General features: G+C 57.4%; 1 protein-coding gene across 2 annotated transcripts in view; it reads right to left on the reverse strand.

The window, feature by feature from the left end:
* The window catches only part of DPYSL3 (dihydropyrimidinase like 3), a 33856-nt gene that overhangs the window by 795 nt on the left and 10525 nt on the right, over window positions 1-22536 (reverse strand). Inside the window, exons 1-13 of one of the 2 annotated variants that reach the window (XM_074916445.1) lie at window positions 20099-20224; window positions 13205-13293; window positions 10722-10906; window positions 9552-9716; window positions 9322-9383; window positions 9073-9153; window positions 8016-8084; window positions 5595-5715; window positions 4785-4941; window positions 1900-2041; window positions 1400-1570; window positions 751-930; window positions 220-382 (exon numbers count right to left, since the gene is read on the reverse strand). In XM_074916445.1, coding sequence (XP_074772546.1) covers window positions 220-382; window positions 751-930; window positions 1400-1570; window positions 1900-2041; window positions 4785-4941; window positions 5595-5715; window positions 8016-8084; window positions 9073-9153; window positions 9322-9383; window positions 9552-9716; window positions 10722-10906; window positions 13205-13293; window positions 20099-20137 — 1624 coding nt within the window. In that variant the 5' untranslated portion in view covers window positions 20138-20224. Of the gene's footprint in view, window positions 1-219; window positions 383-750; window positions 931-1399; window positions 1571-1899; window positions 2042-4784; window positions 4942-5594; window positions 5716-8015; window positions 8085-9072; window positions 9154-9321; window positions 9384-9551; window positions 9717-10721; window positions 10907-13204; window positions 13294-20098; window positions 20225-22536 lie in introns of those variants that run through there. The other variant, XM_074916444.1, reaches the window with a different exon arrangement.

The raw sequence follows: 22536 nt of genomic DNA on the forward strand, positions 1-22536 counted from the left end.
CAGAGGCTCCTCCGTGAGCAGCCCCAGGCCACCAGAGTGGATCTGGTGCTGCACGAGCACCCCCGTGGCCACAGGCCTCCCCGCTTCTGCTGCCCGGCGCAGCGGGGTGGAGGGCCAGCCACGTCCTGTAAGGGACACACAGCATCCGGCCCTGCCACACTCCGTTCTCGTGCTCCGCCGCCCCCCAACTCCCCTGGCCCAGCCACCGCGAGCGTTCACCTGACAGGCTGAATCCAGACTGATGGAGGTTCCTGACGGGGGGTGTCTGCCGCGTGGGGGACCCCCTGGTTGACCCCGCGGGTGTCCCCCCCTTGGGGGTGGTGGTCAGGTCGAACACGGGTCCGTCGTACATGCCCCGGGGCACGGCGTGCATCTCGGCCATCTGTCACCGGAGAGGGGGGCAGTGACTCTGCTCCGGGGGAGCCTCGTGCTCAGCCCCCGCCTCCCCCGTCCCCTCATTTTTAACTCGGGGCTTCCCTCCACACCCCTGCAGCAGCAGGACAGCGAGGGGTGGGCATCGCCCGCTGACCCAGCCGAGCATCTGCCTCCAGCGGTGGCCCAGCACCACCCCTAAGGGCAAAGCTCCACCCAAGCCCTGACTGCCCCAACTGTGGGTTCAAGCACAGTTTGCAGTGCTGTTCCCAAGGTCCAGCGGGAGCAGCAGAGAAAAAACAATCAGTTGTTGGGGGAAAAGGGCGATCTGGGCTCGCAGTGCCCCAGCGCTGTCTCCTAGCACCCCTGCCTCCTCACCTTCCTCCGGGCTTTGATGCGCTTGTAGACGTAGTCAGGGAAAGGGCTGCTGGGCAGGAAGCGTCCCGTCCCCTGGGTCACGTGCAGGTTGCCATCCTCCAGCATGATCTTCCCCTGGCATATGACAACCAGCGGGGCCCCACGCAGCTCCATCCCTTCAAAGATGTTGTACTCGGCCACCTGCAGCAACCAGGGGACGACAGTCAGGAGGGGCAGGAGCACTGTCAGCCCCACACCTGGCTGCTGCCGTCACCAGTGCAGCAAGAGGAGGACTCCAACAGCCCCAGAGGCCGCCCTCAGTGCACTCGTCCATCACACCAGAGCTCCCAGCACGAACCAGAACCTGCTGCTTCGGAGCTCTCTGTGAGCAGGGACTCCAACAACAGAGGAGGGTGGGACCGAGCACACTGGCAAAGCCAGAAAACATTTGTACCTGGAGGAGCCCAGGTAAGGAGAAATGCGAGTCCTGACACCTGCACGGGCCCGGCTCAGGAGAAAAGCAATGGAGAAGGGTGGAAAAAGCCCTGTGTGCAGAGCCCAGGGCTCGCAGACATCCCGCCCCACAGCCACAGCTGGCATCTCCCCATGCCTGCACCCACTCCCCCCTCCTCAGAGCCCCCAGCACTCCCACGGATGGGCGGAGCCTTACAGACTGATGGGTTTTTGCTGTGACGATCTTCACGGCATCGGGATCCCATATAACCAGGTCACTGTCCGAGCCCACTGCTATTCTCCCCTTCCGTGGGTACAGGTTGAAGATTTTTGCAGCATTAGTGCTTGTCACAGCCACAAACTGGTTTTCATCCATCTTCCCTGTGGCCTGTTCAGACACAAAGAGAACCAAGTGCTCTTTTGGGGAACGGGAGAGTAAGAGCCCCAGGGACCACCAGACTCACTCCCACAGAAGCCACTGGCTGGGCCCAGGTCGCTGCGGCCACTCTTACTGGTGCCAGACAGACCCAGAACTGGGGGCACAGTCACAGCTCCTGCTGCTCACCCTGAACCCGCGGCAGCTGCCTCTCCTGCTCTGGCTTGTTTTGACTCCCAAAGCCAGAGAGCAGCCGGGCAGCCGGGTGCCCAGCTCTGCAGGGGCAAGGACCCGGGAGCCCGTCAGCCCTGCCTGCTCCGCCCTGCCCTGGTGTCTCTTACCACGGCCTTGTCCCAGATGACAGACATCCGCTCCTCTATGCCGTTGGTCCCTTCCGGGATGGCTGTGAAGTTGTCCTTCCCAATCGCTTTCTGTGCAGTGCTGAACGTGCAGTGGGCGCTTCCCGAAACCTGCAGGTCACCACTGAGGGGGAGAACAAAAGCGTCAGTCGTCTCACAGTCAGACAACAGCAGGGGCACACGGATCTCCTCTGGGCACAGGCAGCCCCTGGCTCAGTTCTGTTTTACTCTGTGCCCTCATTTCTACAGCCCCGCAGCCTGAAGACCGGCCCCTGTGGTGCTCACCCGGGGGCACAGGGACAAGAGCTCTGCCACACTGCGCTGCCCACCCGGGGCACGGACAGTGGCCGTGCGCAAGAGGAGTCAACAGCTCCGGTCCCAGGGAACAGGCTGGCCTTTGTGTCAAGCCGAAAGACGTTCTTCCATACCAGAGTTCATCACCTGAACTGACAGGTTAAAAAACATTCTAGTGTGAGTCAGAAAAAACATTTCTGGCAGTTTGTCAGGTCTGCCTGGGAGGGCAGCACTTCTGCTCCACGGGGAGGAAAAGGCCTCTCCACCTGAAGACTGTCACAGAATCCCAGAACCATCTTGACTGGAAAAGCCCTTGCAGCTCCTCCAGCCCCACCACGACCCTCCCCCCGACCCTTCCCAACTCCCCCAGATCCCTCAGCGCTGGCTCAGCCTGACTCTTCAACCCCCCCAGGGATCCCGGGCACTCCCCCCTGCCCTGGGCAGCCCATTCCAACGCCCAACAGCCCCTTCTGCACAGAAATCCTTCCTCAGAGCCAGCCTGACCCTGCCCTGGGCAGCTTGAGGCCATTCCCTCGGGGCCTGGCGCTGGGTCCCTGTCCCCAGAGCCAGCGCCGTGGTTGTGTCCTGCCAGCCCCTGCAGCCCCCCCGGCCCCACAGGAATCTCCCTGTCTCTGGGAGTGGGGACGTGGCTGCAGGAGGGGGTTTGGGGGGGCTGAGCTCACCGAAGGCTCCTCTGAGCCCCCACGGACACTCACAGCAGCCAGCAGCACAGACCAAGGTGTGCTTGTGAGCACAGGCTGGCGCGAGATGCAGCATCCCTGCCACACTGACAGCGGGATGGGGAGGGCCAGGACTCCCCAGAAGCTGCTCTCTCCAGGAGGCCCAGAGAAGCTCCACTGCAGCACCCTGCAGCAGCTGCTGCCCCCCACCATTGCCCCGAGCCCTCTGCCCCGAGCCACCCTGCTCCTGACAGCGATGGCAAAGGGCAGGACGGGCAGAGCTGGTGAGCGACAGGCCAGGCAGGGCGAGTTGCTGCCCATGGCTTCCTGGGTGGCTGTTGCTGGGCCCTCGGGGAGCAGCCGACAGGCAGCAGCTGGGAAGTCATCGCTGCGGGGTGAAGGCAGGAGAGGAACACAGGCCAGCTCCGGTGCCCTCCCGTGCGCCTGGGCCCCGGGTGGTGCAGACACAGCGGCTCTGCTCGGGGCTGCGAATCAGCCCTAATCCACTGGTAATCTCCCCCTTCCTCTGATAATTTCTGCCATATGTCTGACCGACTGCACAGCCAGAGGCCCAGGCTGACGACACAACGTGATTCCTAATCTCCACCAGATCATCCCGGTGGAAGAAAATCCATCCAGCTCAGCTGGAGTCTCACAGCCTCCCCTCCTGCTGAAGCCTCCCAGAAAACAGCATGGGAGAGGTGCCAGGACAGATGCCTGTCAGCTGCAGGGACTCAGAAGCGCTCTTGCCTCTGCTCTGAGGTCTGGGGTAAATCTGAAGTGGAAGGGAAGGATTAGAAAGCCAGTTCAGGAGCTGGGCTCACCTCTCCCTGGCAGTTCCCTAAGACCTGCACCTATTCCATACATCCAGACTGAGAAGAGGCATTTCTCGCTCCCTGACCACAGCAAAATCCAGGGTGAGCTGCATATTCAGACCCCAAATGTACTGGCACCTCTTAATGCCACCACAGCAGCTCCACCCTGGCACAACCCAGGTTTATCCTAAGGCGTCCCTCTGCCCCAACACCTCTCACTGACCAGCCATCCCTTGGTCATCCAGTCCAAAATGTTTCCAGCATTACCTCAAAGGTCATTTCCATTTACAGCCCCTCAGTGTCAGCCATCCCCTGGCTAACACAGACCAGCCCCCACAGGCACAGTTCGATGTACAAGCGGAGGGCGAGGGGGGCGTGCGAGCGACACGCGGCGCGGGGACAGGCCAGCAGCGAGCTCTGTCCCCCGCGGCCACGCGTGCCTTGCCAGTGACAGGATGGAGCATAACTGTGAAAGGTCAAAGCAAATTGCTGAAATGCTTTTATTGTTTGCTCTCTATTTTCAATAAATCCCTTCCCCACCCCCTTGCCTTCAGCATGAAAACACAACCTACCATCCCTGTCAATCGTGCACGAGCTGCTCTTAGAGCCTCCTGCCTCTGTGCCGCTGCTCACCTGCACCGGCGTGAGAAAACAACTGCTTTGTGTTTGACCAGTGGCCCCACCGGCCCTTCCACCTTCTGCACCATCGCACCCAGGGAGCCACGTCCCACCCCGCGCGTGCGGAACGGCCTCTCCAGCTTGGTGACTGCTTTCGCTGACACATCTGTGTTAGCTGGTCCTTGTTTCTTTGTCTTCTTCAGGGCATTTTAAACTGCCCTGGTATTTTTCTCACTACTGACATCAAGCACACTGTGCTGCCACTGCCCTCTCTGCTCTCCTGGGTCAGCCACCACGGCTCCAGGTCAGAGCCACTTCACCCGGCTCATTAAACACCGACAGTGAAGAGGTGCCGGTTGGACTAACGCCCGCGCTGCCGGGTACTCCCTCGCCTCTTCCTTCCCCCTCCGAGGCTGCATCCACCTCCCGCTGGCAGCATCGCCCAGCAGAGCTCGCTCACCTGGCCAGGAGGGAGTTGATGTAGTCAGGAGTTGTTGGGTCTGGACTCAGTGGTGGAGAGACCACAAAAGCTGCAGCCTTGGCCCAGTTCTTGCTCCAGTAGTGCGTCCCGTCGGTCCCCAGACTGGCCGTGATGGGCTCACCGAACACCACGTTGCCTGGAAAGGGGGCAGAGGACGCTGTTTGGGTCGAGCCGGGAGGTGTTCTCGGCTCCACAGCACTACCAACAGCCCGCCGTGCCCAGAGGACACCCGGACCCGCATCGGGCTGTCCCACGCGGCCACAGAGCCCTCCTGCCGCAGGGCACAGACCCTGCTGGCGCAGCACGCCCGGCCGCGGAGCTGCGTTCCCCAGAAGGCACCAGAGAGGGACGAAGGGCACTGGCAAGCTGCCCTCCTGCCCTCGAGATGGCACTGCCCGGCCTGCCCTGGCCACGCTCCGGGGACCGGCCAGGGCAGACAGCACCAAGGGCTTTTTGCAGAGCAGGACTTGTCATGCTGATGAATGAGGATGGGCACTGAGAAACTGTGCTTTGCTCTCCAAAGCGTGCTCTACAGCCTGGGCAAGTGCTTCTGGGAGACACTTGCTATGTCCCACAGTCACCACCTCAACCAAGATCTTCTCTAGAAACGCACTTTTTTACATTTCCATCCCCACTCTTTTTAGAGAGGCTGCAGATCCTCAGAGTCTTACTAACGCTCAGCTAAAAGTTTAGTTTTCCCTGCCCAAAGGCAAAACAACCGTGAGGACACGGGGGCTACTTCACCCAGCGGCGACCATGGGGCTGCTGCTGTGGGCAGCTGCCACTCACCCTTTTTTCTGGCTTGTGAGATGAGGTCAGCAGCGCTTTTGCTCATCACTTTAGTCACGTAGAGAGGACAGTTGGTCTGGCTGGCGATGGTGATGGCCCGGAAGACAGCTTCTGCTTCCAGCTGGAAGAGAGGATGGTGCCGGGCTGCAGAGAGCGCTGGGCGGGCAGGGGGAGCCCCGCTCCTCTCGGCACAGCACCAGCTGCCGCTGACACCCTGGGCCCTCGCTCTTACCCCCGGCTCCCCGGGGCCAGGTTAATCAGGAACACCTGGGGGGAGCGCTGCCTGGAGCGTGCTCTGGGGCCAGCGCGGAGCTGCATCTGCTGGTTTCTCCAGCGCCTGGTTCCAGCTCTCCCGGCAGCCAGAGAAGCCCGGGGCTGAGGGCGAGGGTCTGTCCCCCAGAGCCCTCCCTGCTCCGGGCTCTCCTGAGGCTGCGCCTGGTTTAACCGAAGGTCGCCCTGCCCATGGCTGTCCCAGGCTCTGTCCCAGGCTCTGACCCCGGCTCCGACACCGCCCCACCTCACACTGCCCCGCGCTCGGCCCAGGACGCATTTCCAGCACCAGGGATATCTTTGGACTATGACATCAGCCCGTGCTCAGCCTGAGCTCAACCCCAGAGGTCCTCCAAGTGTTTGCTCTACAGTTTGGCTTCAAGCTTCGGCATGAGGAAGTTCAGAACAGAAGCCTTAAAAAGACAATGTACGGGCCGGCAGGTCCCGGGGGAGCCCGGGCCGCAGGGAGCACAGGAGCTGCCGCAGCAGGAGCAGCACAACACTGCACCCAGGCACACACGCACCCCTGCACCTCCCGTGCTTCTGCAGGCCTGTGTCCTGCAGTGGAAGAGGTTTTTCTCTTCTGCTTGAAGATTCTTTAACAGAAACTTACACCAGAAAATGTTTTTCTCAGCCACTTATGGGCCTGAGGAGTTGATGGTGTGTAACACGTGGGCAGGAGCAGAGCCACCACTGAACGCCCTCATGGCAGGTCACAATCTGGAGCAGCACCATCCTGCCCTACCAAATCACCATCACCTGACAGAAGAGCCTGCCTTTAACCTGCACAGAGGTTCCTCTGGGACAGAGCAGAACCACACAGCCAGGGACCACTCTCCCAGAGCTTTCTGGCAGGTAGGAGGGTCATGTGTGCTCTGACATCTTCCCAGCTAGAGCATGCCCTGGAAGAGGGACCCTGGTTATTGTCAAAGGCAATGAGATCTGGATTTGGCTGGACGGGTGATATCTAGAGCCTTCTTGCACCGTTCTCAGTTCCCTTATGCTTCAATGGCATTTCAAGATCAAACACTCAACAATGTTTTACCGGCTTTGGACAAGAAGAACCACAAGTGCTGTCTTATGACAATAGGACAGTTCTCAAATCCTGGCACAACCACAGCATCCTATAACCACGGGTTAGCTTGCCAACTAGTGGCAATGGGTCTAGAGCCATAAAAATAAATGGTAGTTTACACACAGAGGGACTCTCATCTACTGTATTTGACACTGAGTCTCTTCCCTGCACAGGAAAATTCTCTACACTCTCACACTTCAAAGGGAATAAGTGCTGTACCACACGAGGCTGTATGTGTTGTTACCAGCCACCATACAGCCAACTTCTTACACTTCCAATTTAAGCCAACCGATTTTACTACCAGCAGACCCTGAAGTACAAACCTGTCCCTGTGCTCCCCTGCTCAGCTTTGCTATCGTACTGAATCCCTATTGTTTTCTTATTTCACGTGCTGTGGAAAGTTAAAAGCACCTCTCAGCAGGGAGCTATTGCAAGAAAACCCATCTCAAGTTAGATTCAACTCAGATTAATGGACCAAACAGAAAAATACCATGTGAGCTAAAATTAGAAATAATCTAATTAGTGTCCTGACAATGATTTGTATCCAGGGAATTCCCCCTCTCCTTCCCTCCCACTCCCTCCACCAATGGCTTTGTCTGGCTGATTTTGAAACACACTTTAGACCCTAAGCAGAGATCGAGCAGGAAGAGGCTGGAATCTGTCTGCACTCAGATGTGAACAGTGAATTTTCAGAGAACTAAAACTCACCATTCGGTTCTTCTCAGGCCTCTCACACCCATGGAGTCACCTATACAAGACAAACACCCCCAAGCAGCCCCAGATGCTGCTACAGCCACATCCACCTTTCTGTTGGCTGATTGATCTCTGAGTCTCAGGAGCCTGGTCTCTGCGAGGAGACTCCAGCAAGATTGGAAAACGCTTGTCACAAACCTGTACCTCGCTCCTTCCTGAGCTGATGATGAACAAGACAGCATTGCCTGTGTAAATGAATACACCCCACACACACCCCCCTCTCCCCAAGGCTTGCTTGGCCCCAATACGTACGCTAAGCCCTGCTGTGAGCTGTGGGGAAAGCTCTCCAGTGCAGCAAGGCTGTACCATCCTTTGTGCCTTACCTCCTCAGGTCTGCTCAGCACGTGGCCCTCGGGGCCGGTTATTCCCATCTCCAACATCCTGCTTTGTTCCTAGGACAGCGGAAGGACAGAGGGATGTTACAAGACTCTGAAACCATCACCCACACAGAAAAGCAGAACCCTCCTGTGTCGAGCCCTTCCCTCGGGGCTGCCACCACCCTGTGACCTGTGGGACCACCATGCACGGTGAGACCCTGCTGCATCCTCAAGGGGTTTGAGAGGGAGGATGGGGAAACGGGAGGGCTCGGAGGGAGCACGGACACTGACTGAAACCTCTTTGATAAACCAAGCACCTCTGAAGTAAACTCTAGCAAATACAATTCCTCTGATCACTCCTTATTTTCATGTGAAAGAGCCATCCAATTGTGCACTGCAGCTCTAAAAAGTCCAAAGAAAAACTGATTTTGTAATCTGAGAGGATGTTTGAAGAATGACCTCTTAGCTTACACTCCTTCAACTCCCAACAATATGAGACAGGAAAAAACAAGTAGTTGCAGAGCATAACTGAGCAATGTCTTCTGTCTTAATGAAAATCCAAACATTTGGACCTTTGCTCACCCAGCAATTACAACACAGCAGGCCGATACAGACGACCCACTCGAACACCAAACCACATTCCTCATAATAATTCCCTTCCAAATCCAGCTCCATTACCCAGCTGCCTGCTTACAGCAGGGAGAAAATTCCTCTCTTGCCATGGCACTTTTCAACACACTTTAACTCTCTTAGCTGATTACTTGCAAGGCAAACATCTCTGTCTCTCCACACTGAAAAGGAGCTGCGATTGGAGTGAATGCACCGTACTGGACGGCCCGGCCTCTTCCATTTAGATAACTGCTAATCCACTATTTCAGATTCGCTTATGCACCACACGTTCACAGCAGAAAACCTCAGTAAATTTGATAGCGCTGCTGAGCAGCACAGAGATCACCTTGCAAAAGATGTCCATGCAGCTCTGGAGTCATTTTGCCAATGCCCCACGCTGAATCCGCCCGGGATAGATTTTCAGCCCCTGCACACCAGAAGAGCAGTCACTTACCTGTGCAATTATATCACCGTTTTCAGCATGAACTTGAGCTATGGCACCCAGCTCCGCCAGGCAGCTGAAGATCTCATACAGCTGAAACAGAGACAAGAAAAAAATTATTACTAGGCAGTGGGGCAGAGGAGAGGAGCCCAAGGCCCGCGGGGGTGCTGCTGGCCACCCCAGGCTCCCTGCGCCCAGCGTGGCTGCCGTCCCCCTGCCGCCCCGCGCCCGACACAGCCAGGGCGGCGAAGGGGATCTCACCTCAGTGTTCGACATCTGGTACAGATCCTTGTAGGCCATGTACACCATGAAGGAGTTAACTCCTGGGGCAGAGCAGAGAGGAGAGAGGGGTGAGCCCGGGCTCTCCCTGCCGGGTCAGGCTGCCTGCTCTGGGCCGCCTTGGGACCGACAGCGAGAGGACGGACGACAGCGTGGTCACCCCTCGCCCTCCGTGGCCAGGGAGCGTGGCTCGCCCAGGGTGGGCAGCAAACCTTTCTCCTGGACCATGGTGTGCAGCTCCTGGCGCACGCGGTCGCTCCAGCGTGGGATGTCCACGTGCAGCGCGTAGTCGCAGCAGGCCTTCCCGTCTGCCCACTCCCGCCACCGCTCCAGCGCCTCCACCAGCCCGCACTCGGGCTCCGGCACCACATGGTCCACTGCAGAGGCACCGGGGGGCACAGGGTGGGCAAGGGCTCCCCACACATCCCCCACACTGCCGGGCACCTCTGCCATCCCAGGCTTGGCTCCTCAGCAGCTTCGGGGCTGCTCCAAAGAGGTGCCCATCACCTCCGCCACGTGCCTGGGCTCCTCTAAGTGCATTTATCGGCAGGGAAGCACACAGAGGCTTTGCTTAACAGCCTTTGGCACGGGACCAGGGGCTTTTACAGGCCTCTGCTGAGAAATCAGCTGAAGGGCCTTGTCCCTCCTCACCCCACTTCCATCCCATTAGCACATAGCCTCCTCCCACACTGCAATACCAATGCACTTTTTATTGCCCACCACATAATCCCCATGCTCTGCCACAGCCCATTTCATACATCTTACTTTTTTTTGGCCCATGGGGAAGGAGAACTGGTGGGGGGAGGACAAGAAAGCCCATCGTTTACTGGAAGGATCAAAAGTTGCTCCCACATCCCAAGAAACCCTGCTGTGCACACAGCTGTGACCACTGCAAGCAGTAAAACCTGGACCCCAAACCAGTGCACAGCCGTGGCCTTCTCCAGGGGAGGACCTCAGAATTCCCTTTCCTTTTTCGTTAGCACTGTTTATTTCCAAGCAGTGTGGGATGCCAGGGCACTGCTCTGTTCCTCTGCTCAGAGTCATCTGAGCATCATGCTGCCCTATTTTTATTTAACAGGGAAAAAAAGTTATGCCATTGTTCCTTCTTGAGGGTGCAGTGGCTGCAGAACACGGGGTCTGCACAGGCAAGGGGTCCTCTGCAAATCTCCTGTCCCCCCACTTTCTTATTACCAAGGAGCCCAAAGATTCACCCCAATCCCCACTCTCTAGACTGCATTGACACAGATCACAGGAAAGGTGAGCACACTCATGGATATTCAAAACAAAGAAGACTGAGAAAAGCAAAGAGGAAAAGAAGTAACTGGGCGATGTTCTAAGAGTGCGGGGGACTGCCATGTACAGGACCCGCCTGCTGCACTCACTGATCATGGTGGTTCCGCCGGCCAGGGCCGCTTTCGTTCCTTGGAAGAAATCATCCACAGCTGTCATCCCCTTGTACGGCATCTGCAGGCGAGTGTGGACGTCGATTCCTCCAGGGATCACCATCTTCCCATTGGCTTCTATGGTTTTGACCCCTCCAGGGACAATCAGATTGTCTCCAATCTGCCTGAGGAGATCGTTCCGAGGTGGTGAGCCACGCACAGAGGAGGGGCAGCCACCACCTCATCACTGCGCAGCTCAGCCAGGAGGCAGCCAGGTCCACTCCCTGCGCTGACAGAGATGCCCCCACTCCTCCCCGCTCCCGCGCCGGGGCTGCGGGAGTGAAACCACCTCACTGCAGCAAAACGCACGACGGCCTGGCCTGCTTAAGCCTACAGTTTGCACAGTCCAGGGGCGGCTGCTCTCCGTCCCACGGCTCTCGGGGTGTCCGTGGTGGCACCTGCCGCCGGGGCCGGCCCTGGGCTGGGGCAGCCGGGACCCACAGGCCTGCAGGTCCACGCAGCCTACGGCGAGAAGCTGCCTTGGACACTTCGTACCCGCAGGCGCGTGAGCCAGGCTCCTGCAAGCGTCTCCAGCGCAGCAGCCCTGCCTGCCCACCCAGGGGCATGTTCACAAAACCCAACACCAGCCCTGCTTCCAGCAAGCTGCACCCCAGTCTCTCCTCTCCCCCATCCTTCTGCCCACCTTCAGTAAGGCTCAAGTCTGAGGTTACGTACAGAGGAAGATGATTTCCCACCGTAACGCCACAGCTGCACGGTAAGCCCGGGGCTCATCGAGGACTTGTAATGCTGCTCACAGCACAGAGTCACCAGAGCAAAGGGGAGCTCCTCTGGGGAGCTGGGGAGGGGCTCACAAAGCGCACGGGGTGGCGGGCTGCAGCCCCGATGGGCTCAGTCTCTTCCCAAGGAACAGAGCTGAGCCCTCCCCAGGACCTCCCCTCTCACGCCGTCTCCTCCTGCCCCTGAAGGACATCTTTGCTATCAGCAGGGCCTCGCTCTTGTGAAGGCAGCTAAAACCTCAAGTACCTAAAAATAACTGCTGAAAACAGGAAACTTAAAGAGTTCCAGGACACATCTACTCATAACCTAAAATACCATTACAGTCCTCTGGAGTCCATGCTGTTCTAACACACGACGTTCTCCACCCTAGACATTCCCAGCCCTCCTGCAGGCCAGGTCACCTGAACATCAGGACTCCCTTCACTCAGCCCTCTGCCCCTCAATCCCTTTATCTGTCCATATGTAGCACTCAGCCTTCAAATCTCTTCTTTCAGAAATCCTATTTTCATCAAGCCTTCCTCAGACTTCCCTGATAAATCAATATAAAAGACAAGTTGGTTTTAGCATAAAACTTCTGATTTCCTTGGCACACTGGGGAGGTAAATGAGGAGCAAATTCCACTTTTGTATTTCATTCAACCTTAATCACTTTGCAGGTTTTTTTCCTTAGTTTAACAAAAGTTCTCTGGACTGAACTGCTCACTCCAGTGTTCTCACAGCAATAAACCAGCTGCTCTTTTCAGAGCTTTTATTGAGATAAATCCATCACCAAAGGATTTAAACTGCTCACTGTATTCTTACTGGAATTCACTTTTGAGAGCACTTCACTTCCAAGGCAATGAAATTCTGTGACCTCCAGGCTGCAGATGAGGCTAAGGGATTTGCCCAAGGATACCCAGAAAGTCTGTCACAGCAAGACCCGAGGCTGGCTCTGACCCTTGCCTGGTACTAGTCAATCACCAATGCTCTTGCCCACCAGCTAAAAACAGCCTCATGAAAATACAGTCCCACTTCTCGGAGTATTTCTCTGCTGCTGGATTTTTAAAATATACCATCCTGGGAAGGCTGGGTATCTTCCTCTTACCACAGAGCAAGCAATGCCTTTTCAAGTCTCTCTGCTATAAACTGTCATGGTTCTTCCAATACAGCCAGCTTGGAGCTGGTCCCAGCGTGATACATCTGCCATGCTTGAACTGGAGCCTTTAAATAACTGAGTTATTACTGCACCTCTGACACAGACACACGAAGCAGCTGGGGGGACACAGAGGTTTGCCTGCAATTCCTGAAAATCTCAAGCATGCAGGTGACCTGCAGCACAGCACTGTCCTTGTTAGTACTAACAAACAGGGTCTAGTGTGGGATCATTCACGTTAATGCTGTTAACACGGGGCAAAACAGGAGTCAGAGATAAATCTTGTTGCTGGTGCCATTAGATGCAGCTCTGCCGGACAATGGATGCTGTACCACGAAGTCACCAGCCCAACTGCAGTTCCATCACTGGAGCTACTCCATAAACACATCAGACAATCCCATAGGGGCTCACACGCTGCAGAGAGCTGAGCCTCTAACAGGGTGGGCTATCAGCTTTTACTGGCTGGCAAGTTGGGTACAGACCACACCCACAAAAGTCAACAACCACTCAACCTGGAGATGGGGAGACGGAGGTAAGAGAAGTCCCATACTTACTTTATGAGGCCATCCTCCATGTAAATGTCAGCATAGAATGACTGGTCATCGTTGACTATTCTCCCTCCCTTAATAAGGAGACGATCACTCTGTGAAGGGAAGGACACAGCTGTCAGCAGCTGACACCCACGCCAGCGCGGTGCCCTCCTGGGTGCTCTCCCACCACACCAGACAGCTCACCGACGTCGCAGAGTGCCCATCCGTACCCACACTCGAAACAGTGGGACAAGAGCAAGGACTGAAAAAACTCATAGGGCTGTCTCTGAATGGAACAGGCGCTGCCAGAAACACCACTGAGGCAGAATGAGTACAAAGGAGAGTCACTGGGACACGGCAAACCTGCCTGCATAAAATATACAGAGAAGTCAAAGCTCCCTACACCAGGTCCTTACGCACACAAATCTGCAGGCAGCACAAGCCACACACCAGCATTCAGAGCGAGCTTGTTACTGAGGGCACATCCTTAAATCTTATCCAAATATCAAGCAAAATAGGTTGTGTTAAAGAAGACAATTTATACCTCTCTCATCTGTTACCACCTTGCAGACCCCCAACAGGACAGGCAGTCCTGAAGATGACGCATCTGCTGCTGGAGTCTGTCCCTCCCCTGCAGTGCCTGGGGTAGTCCCGAGGCATTTCTCAGTGCCACAGGTCTACACAAGACCCAGGAGACACTGAACTGCCTTCCTGCCTCCACATTTACCACCTCCTCTGTTCTCCTTTCTACTGACCCAAGCAGCCGGCAGCCTCCTCCACAGGGGCGCAGCTGGGCAGCGGAGGAGCACCCAGACCAGAACTGCTCTCACCTCGTCCTGTGTTCATGCTTTTGGACTTGGGCAAGCCCACACAGACACTGTCCTGCGGGGAACAGCCCTTGTCCTGAGGAGCTGGGATGGCTGAGGTCCTACTCTTCTGCCTCCACCTGCGCAAGCCCAAGCACCAGCTGCAGGCAGTACGGGGGCAAACAGCCCCACCTCGCACACGGCTGCCATGCATCCGGGTGACATAAGCTGACTGTGCTGCTCCAAAAATACACAGTCCTCCCGACGGCTTGAAACGCCTCCAACAACCCTCCAGCTCTCAGGCTCCCCTTACTCCTCTCCGCTCACCCTGGTGCCCACAGCCCAGGTTTTGGCGTGTGAATGCACCCCCCTTCCCCGGCCTGAGCCTGGCCCACGGCTGACTGGAGCCTTCAGCAGGGCTCACGCGCCAGCCTCACCCCGTGAGGCTCCTGCACAATTAATTCCTCTACAGGGAACTGGGTTTGTTCATCTGCCGCCCCTGGGGCGATTTCTGGAAGTATCACCACAGCAGTGGTAATTTGCTGCTTCCTCCCTGGCAACAGAAGGATGGGAGAGAACCCCCCGTGTCCCTGCAGCTCGCAGCCACCAAAGCCCCAAGACCTGTGTGCGTTTTTACAGCAATCTCATCTCACACGCAGTCGAGACAAAGAAACTGGGTGGGGAAAGGATCAGACTGCACGGCGCTCTCAACCCCGGCTGCAGCTCGGCGCTGGCGCAGGGGGAAGAGCCGCCGTCTCCCCTCGCTTCCCAGGCAGGGGCCTTCCCACGGCCGTACAACCCCAGCAAGGGGGACTGACCTTCGCCGCTCAGCACAGCCTAACGCCGACCAGGAGCCTCGACTCCCACCAGGAAAAGTGCACGGCTGAGCTGCTCCCCTGCTCCCATCCCACCCACCGTCCTCCCCGACACCAGACCTGGCGCCAGGTCCCCTTCTCCAACGCGTCGGTGCAGAGGTCCAGCAGAACTCTGCTGGCTAAGTGGGGGTCTGGAGGCCAAGGCACGTTGCGGGTCACAGACCGCCCTGCACAGCTCCTTTGAACTGTGGCTTTAACAGAGCACAACCTGCACGTGAAGCTACCGGCCTTGACTAGCGACCCAGGGGCCACTGACTAGTGACCTGGGGGGCCAGTGCCACCTCCCACTTGCAGCTCTTTTCCTCAGGTACAGCGAGGCAGGACAGCCACGTGTGTGCTGGCCCAGGCGTCCCAGGTTCTCAGGCCGGGCACAGGCCAGATGATGCTCCGCGTCGGGGCTGAGGGCCCCGGCACAAACAAATGCTGTTGATGAGCCACTGGCCCTCCTCCTCCCCCAGCACAGGGCACCCATCCTTCCTCTTGGTCTATCCAATATTCATGTCACTAACAATACCGCAATTTTAAGTTCAGAAGCCCCTAAAAGAGCAAAGTTGCTTATAGCCTGTCAGTACTGGGGGCAAGCAGCTGAGCCATGGCTCCCATAGATGCAGATGTTGAGTATTTAAGCAACAGTACAAGAAATGTAGATAAAAACTACCAAGCAACAGTATCAGGCATCAGCTATGGAAGAATCAGGGCCACAGTTTGAAACAGAGGGAAGAATATTCTTGGTTTATATTTCAGTCAACGGCACATAGTTTCTCATACATAACCCATTCCCTATGCCCTGGCAGACCCTCCTGGGCTTTACCTCACACAATGAGAAAAAAAGAGTCTGCCTGCCCAGATCCAATAACACAACTGGGCCTCCATTTTTCTGTCTTGCCCACACCCTTTAAATCTCCCCAACCTGCTTTCCCAAAGGTCCTGGCGTTTGTTCTCACTAGAGTGTGGGAGCACCAGCAAACACTGATGCTGGCCTGCCCGCCCCGTGCGTCGGACAAGGGAAAGCAAAGGGAGACGGGCGCGGGCGGCACGGGGGTAGGGGACTGCAGCACTTGACAATTATTGAATAAACTGTTAATATGAACTCAGAAAATATGCCTGTCCACAAACACAAATGGTCATTCTGTGGCAGATGTGAAGGGCTGCTCAGTGCTAAGTCTGTTAGTGCACAAAATCATGAGGTCCACAATGGCTGGAGCATGAACAAGGCGTTCGTTCATTCAGGGGACCGGGCACCGCCTCGGGGCCTGCCCCGAGCCCGCCTGCCAGACACCCCCTGTGCCCGCCGGGGAGGGGAGGCCTGCATCGGCGCCTACCCACCAGCTACGAGATAAAAAAATAATAAATAAGTAAAATCCAAATGACACCACATCTACAGGCTCTGGCATCATTCAGGAGTGCACCCAGACATTAAAAGGAGCAAGAAAGGAAGAGAACGAGGCAGTTACGAGGAAACAAGTCTGACTTAATAGGCTTCTGCTGCACACGCTGCCAGAGCAGCCTCAGATTACAATAAATGCACTGTTCCCCCTGCCAGGGCTCGTTTGTGCGTCTCCACACCCACCACGTCTCCCCGCCAGCCAGTGTCGGGCTGTGTCATCAGCCATTGTTGGCGCACGGAAAAACCCTCCTGCGGCAGGAGCGGCGGAGGCAGGGCTGGGAGCACCTTCCCTCGTGCCACGGGACGGGACGAGCGTGCCCAGGGAAGGTGCTCCCTGCCCTGCGGAAGGTGCCCCGCAGAGCATGGCTGGGCACAGCTCTCCCGGCGGCTGGCACTGACCTGCCGGGCTCGCCGGCCCCGGCCCCACCTCGGACTGTGTCTCGGGGAGTCTCGGCGCCCGCAGCGACAGCCCGTCCGTCACCGGTGCGGTGCCTCTCGCAGCACCATCGCTGCAGGCACAGGACCTGCTCCACGAGGCAGCCTGGCCGCACCTTCCAGCACAGCTTTGCCAAAACAGCCCCCACCACCCCTGCCCTGCCCGGAAGCCTTTCTGCTGAACACTCCCTGTTTCCCACCTGTTGGCACTTGGGGTCAAGCTTCCAAAACCATTACCTGTTCCCTCACGGCCACGCGCTGCTCCCGATGCTCTAAAGCATCATCCTGTCACCTGAGATCCCGGAATAGCAGGGGGTCTTTTAACATCCCTCAGCGTGATGCTGCAGAGAAAGAGGCAGCAGCTTCCAGAATGCTGCTGAACCCAGCCAAGAATAGTGCTCACCTTGTTAACAAAGCACAAGGGCATAATTAGGGTAGCATGGGAGCAGGTGTATGGCTTTACTGCTCTCTCCCTCATGAAAGAAGAGACACTAATTGCAATGGTGTTTCATCAGTACCTGGATGTCTCCTTACTAACGTACCACACGACAGCAGGGAAGAACCCCTGGCTGGAGTCACCAGGATAGACACCAGCCCCCAGCTACACCCAGCACCTGCCCGCAGCCTGCGGGCATGGCAAGAACCGCCAGACTGACAGCTGCCAATTTACCAAAACCTGTCTAATCTGTAGCTGAGGCTTTTCTCCCCATTCGCACCTGACACAGCACAGCAGCTGTCCCGGTGCAGGCTTCATTGTCTTTAGAGGTGTCAGAGACACACAGAGGTGGTGCTGGTGGGCTGCGACAGCGTAGCTGAATGGGATGGGCATGGCCCACACCAAGAAAAAACACGGGAATTCCAGTCTACCTGGGATAGGAAAGGCTTTTGTGACCAAAGCACAAAGACTGGGTGATTTTGATTCAACCAACAGCTCTGCCAATAGTTAATTTGTGAAAGTGGGGCAAGGTATTTCACCACTTCAGTCTTCCACCTCTTTCTGCAGAACAGGAAAACGTACTGTGGGGACAGCAGGAGGGGAAGTATTTTAATCGTATCTCCAAACAACCAAAGAAAAGGAACCAATAAAAAAATCTCTCAATAGACACACAAGGTTCAAAATTACTGTTCTTCTGAGCTGGGCATCACACCATCAGCACACATCTGGAAAGCAATACTACATTTACTGGTCTCTGATCCACTGCGCACAACCTGTGAAGAGCAACACTTCCATACCAAGCTGATGAAGCAATCACTGAGAAAGCCAAAAGACTTGGTTAACCTCCCCATGTTTCCTCCACATTGCAACCAACAGACATGCCCACGCTTCCCAGTCCTCCCTCAGTGGCTGCGGCCTCACCTGTCACACAGTCACACATAGCTTTTGATCAGGCTTTTATAATTCAGGTTGGGAATAATTCCCACAGCAATTCATCGCACACAAACACACACACCCCTCACTCATGCTCCTGGCTTCTCCGCTAAAATGGCTGTCCTAGAAAAGACCAGAAATTGCTGCAAACAGATACAACAGGCAAACTGTGGCTTTTCAGACGTTATTGTCAGAAACTAACTATGAATTCTGACCGCAGCACTGTTGAGCATGAGAGGAACCAAGAGGGAGTGTTTGTGCATCTCCAGAATCACACTAGACAGTTTAAACAAGAGCTGTCAGGAAGCAACAATACTCAAAATTCCAATAAATCCTTCACAAAAGCCAAACCTCCTATTGCTCAGTTGACAGAAGGGAGGATGGCAGCGCTGCCCTCACCTGCAGGCTGCCACCGCTCAGTGCTACCAGCACAGTCACTGCCAGCACCGTGTGCTGTACACTCACGCTTCAGACCTCCCCCAGCTGTGATGCCCGAGATGCCTGAGAGGTCTCCCAGATATCCTATATCCCAGTGGCACAATGCAGTCCCAAAAGTCTCGCCTAACAAGTGCAGCTTCGTTAACAATCTGCTGTCCCCAGAAGTCAGCGTGTGTCCTGACATACAAGAAAAGATTCTGGGGCAGAGATCTATGAAGGAGGAATAAACAATCAAAACAATGCCCAGGGGGGGCACGGTCTGCAGAAGGGGACAGAAGTTCAGCTGTTCTTCTGTTCAGTGACAGAAGACAGCTTTGTTCTAGAGGAGACACTGTAGCTGGGATTTTCTTTCTGCCATACCATTAAAACAGTTATCACCCAACACCTGACTTCACTCCATTGCCCCCCTTGGCCCCAGAGCATGGGGTCAGGAAACAATGGGTGTCCTGACCAGAATTCCAGAGCAGCCTCCTCCACCCCAGCCAGGACACGGTAACGCTGCAGAACGAGGCAAGCGAGTCCCAGAGAGTGGCCACCAAGCTGCAGAAGTCAGAGGAGAGAGCTACCTGTAACATCACCTCCACGGGCACCACACCCGCAGCATCTGCAGCTTCAGCAGGCTGAGGAGAGCATTGAATAGGCAGAAGTAAAGCAACTGGTGAGATTTTGCTACCACTGGGGTGAGAAAGATCCTGCTGGATCCCACAGGAGCAGGAACAAGCCCTGCATGTGGGTAAAGTGTATCGTGAAGGTCTCTGCAGAAAAAGCCCCAGAGAATGGGAGGAATCCCACCTGCAGCAGTAACGCTGCTGCCGCCATGGTGGTCTAAGGGTAGAGAGAAGACAAGAGAGCGAAGGGGTGACATTGCTGATTAAAGCCACTGGGTCTGGGCTGACAAAGGAATTTCTCTTTACAGCGGTTAATGACCTTTGTGCTTCTTTGGGAGCGTTCTGTTCGCATCTGTACACTGGAAAGAATAATGAAGCTCAAGTGCTTTGTTTTTCCTTTTTCTCCCGGGGGCCGAAGCTGCCCTCGGGGGAGAACCTGGCGCCACACAAAGCCAGCGGAACGCCGCCAACAAGATGAAAGACCCGACGGCTTTCCAGGAGAACGCCCTGGGCAGCCTCCCCCGGGGAGAGGCGCTGGATCCCAGCGGGAGCGCCCAGCGCTGGGGCACGGTGGCACTGGGGGGACCAGGGGTCCCTGCGCCTTCGAGGGAGACATGGCACCGGCCCCCTCCCCGCCGGCGGCAGCCACCGGGGCCGCCGCACCTGAGGCGGCACCGCAGGAGGACAGACCGGGACGGGCGGGTGGCACCGGCCCGGGCACCCGCCCCCCCGCCCCGGGACACCGGGGACCCGCTCCCGGCCCCGCCCGGAGGGATGCCCGCCGGTGCCGTGGGCTCTCCGGGCCGGTCCCCGCGCCCGCTCCCGGCCGGGATGCTCCGGGATGGGGAGAGGGCAGTTGGGCAGCGCCCGGGGAGCGGGTACCGCCGGGCACCGGCCGCCGCCGGAGCTCCAGCCAGGGCCGAGCCCGCCGGGGCGCGGTCTCGCCCGTCCCGGGCTCACCGGTACCGGCAGCGCCCCCCGCCCCGCCCGCGGCACCCACCGTGATGCGCGGGATGTTCTTCTTGCCCTGGTACGACATGGCACCGCCCGGCCCGCCCGCGCTCTCCTCCGCGCCGGCTCCGCACAAAGGCGAACCCGCGCCCGCCGTGACAACCGGGGACCGACCGCCCCGCCCCGCCCCGCCCACAGCGCCGCCCGCGCCCGCCAGGGGGCGCCCCGGCACCGGGCGTCAGGGACCGGCAACCGCTCCCGGGGCACCGGGTACTGGGTATCGGGCTCCGGGCAGCACCCCCGGTGCGGCAGGTACCAGATACCGGGCTCCGGGCACAGCTCCCGGTGCACCCAGCATCGGGTACCGGGCACCACCCACGTCTGCCCGCACGCCGGGTATCAGGTACCGGGCACCGCTCCCCGTGCACAACTCCCCGACACCGAGCAGGGCTCGTCACCCTCCACACGCTGGGTGCTGGGCACCGGTACGAGGTGCTGCCCCCCCCGACACTGTCCCCCGGTAGCCAGCACCGGGCAGAGCCCAGCCTCCGGGCACCGGCCCCTCCGCGGCCACCCCGAGCCCCAGGCTTCCCCCCGCTGACGGCAGCCGGGAGCCCGGCAAGCTGAAACTTTTCCATGTAACAACAGCCAGTAAAAATGAAAGAGATTTCTAAAAGAATGGGTTACTTGGTACCGCCAGAGTGCATCTGCATCGCGTTAAACTTCCTGTCACGAGCACAAGAATTGGAAACATTCAAAAAATAGCAAAATGCCGTACACATCTAACTTGGGGAATCTTGTGTCCACCACGAGTGCTGGCAGCCCTAACAACTCCTGTATCTCCTCAGCTGCGACCTCGGCAGGAAGGTTTAAGCCGTGGAACTGGTTACCAGTACGGAGCGTGCGCTGACTCAGGCGGTGCTGGGCCCGGGGCCCCACTGCCAGCCAGCACCGGAGCCGTGCTGCCACGGGAAGGGCTCGTCCGCCCGCTCCCGCCCAGCGGGACCCGCAGTGCTGCCGGCAGGGCCGCAGAGCCGCGGCCGGGCCTGGATCTCGCTCTCCCCCCGTCCGGCTGTGGCCCCTCAGACGCGCAGAGCTCTGAATCCACCAGCGAGATCTTCCCACAGCTCCTGCTGCCGGGCAGTGGCCGCTGGCGCGTCCTCCACTAGCCAGGCCTGGCACTGCCATCACCCCACGCACAGCTCCCGCCGAAGCCATCTGCCCCAGGTGAGCAGCACCCACCCTGCCCTCGGCGGCCTTCCCAACCAGCGCCCGACGCCATTTGCAGGCCTCAGGGACGCTGCTCACGGGCACCGCAGGGCCAGAGCCCCCTCCCCGGCAGAGCCCCGGCGCCGCAGCCAGCCCTGGCTCGGAGGAGCGGGTGATGGCAGCGTGGCCTGACGCGTGCTCTGCCGCGGGGTTCAGCGGGGGGGCATGCTCAGTGGTGCTAATCATGCGTTCCCCTTGCTGGAGGACTAAGCACAGATCAGCATGGCAGCCCTCCCTTACCACAACCTTTGATGTCCCCACTGGCTCAGTAACCCAGCCCAAAGCTTTCATTACTCCCTGAGTCTGTTACTCCCTGTGTGCTGCCGCTGAAGATCTTAGAAAGTTTTACTAGATACATATTTACTCTAAACCCAAGAAGCTTTCACCAGCTTAAAGTGATAGTCAGCAGCTTCTCAATAACCTACTTCTTACTGCCAGGACTATGAGGGCATCTGCAGACCTGCATGGGCTGCTTGGCCCCGCTGGACGCCCGCCTCCCTCCCCGCAGCTCCCTGCCCACGAGCTGCAGCACCCCAGCAGTCGGCAAGAGACGGGCTGGAAGCTTCCCCCTCCCGCGTGGGTCCGTGGGCAGGGAGGTGTCTGCGAGCACCGGGAAGGGAGCGGGGAAGCAGTGCTGGACCCTCTGCAACCAGGGAGCGCGTGGGGAAGAGATACGGCCCCTTGCCACGACGCTGCGATGCCTCAGGAACAGGCCCTGGTCTCTGCTGAAATCAGACTGGCTGGGGCCGGGCGTGAGAAAGACCCTTGAGCCCTATCACCAAACTTGCTGAAATTTCACTCACCCGTTTTCCAGAAAGTTGAAGGGTGTCCCTATGCTGGGTGGTACCACGTTACTTTGTCTGGAGCAGCAGTTAATTAGTTAATAACAGCTAAATGACAATGCAGACAGATGCAGAACGTGGACAGTTTGAAGAGCTGAGCCTGCATCAGCCCCATGGATGCTGGACAACTTCAGATCCTTCTTTTGAAGAGATGTGCTTTTCCTCCTGGTTGCTATGTGACACTCACACAAATACACAGTAAAACCTGCTTCCCTGGGCCCAAAATATTCAAAATGGAAAAAGATTTCTTTTTTCCATAGGACCTCTTCCAGGTGCAGTCAGTGAGGTGTTACTCACACGCTTCGAAACATCCTCAACAAGAAGCAAGGTCAACTTGAAAGTTATTTAAAACTGGCAATACTCTTACTCATACCCT

The sequence above is a fragment of the Athene noctua genome, chromosome 12, assembly GCF_965140245.1.
Source record: "Athene noctua chromosome 12, bAthNoc1.hap1.1, whole genome shotgun sequence".
NCBI lineage: Eukaryota > Metazoa > Chordata > Aves > Strigiformes > Strigidae > Athene > Athene noctua.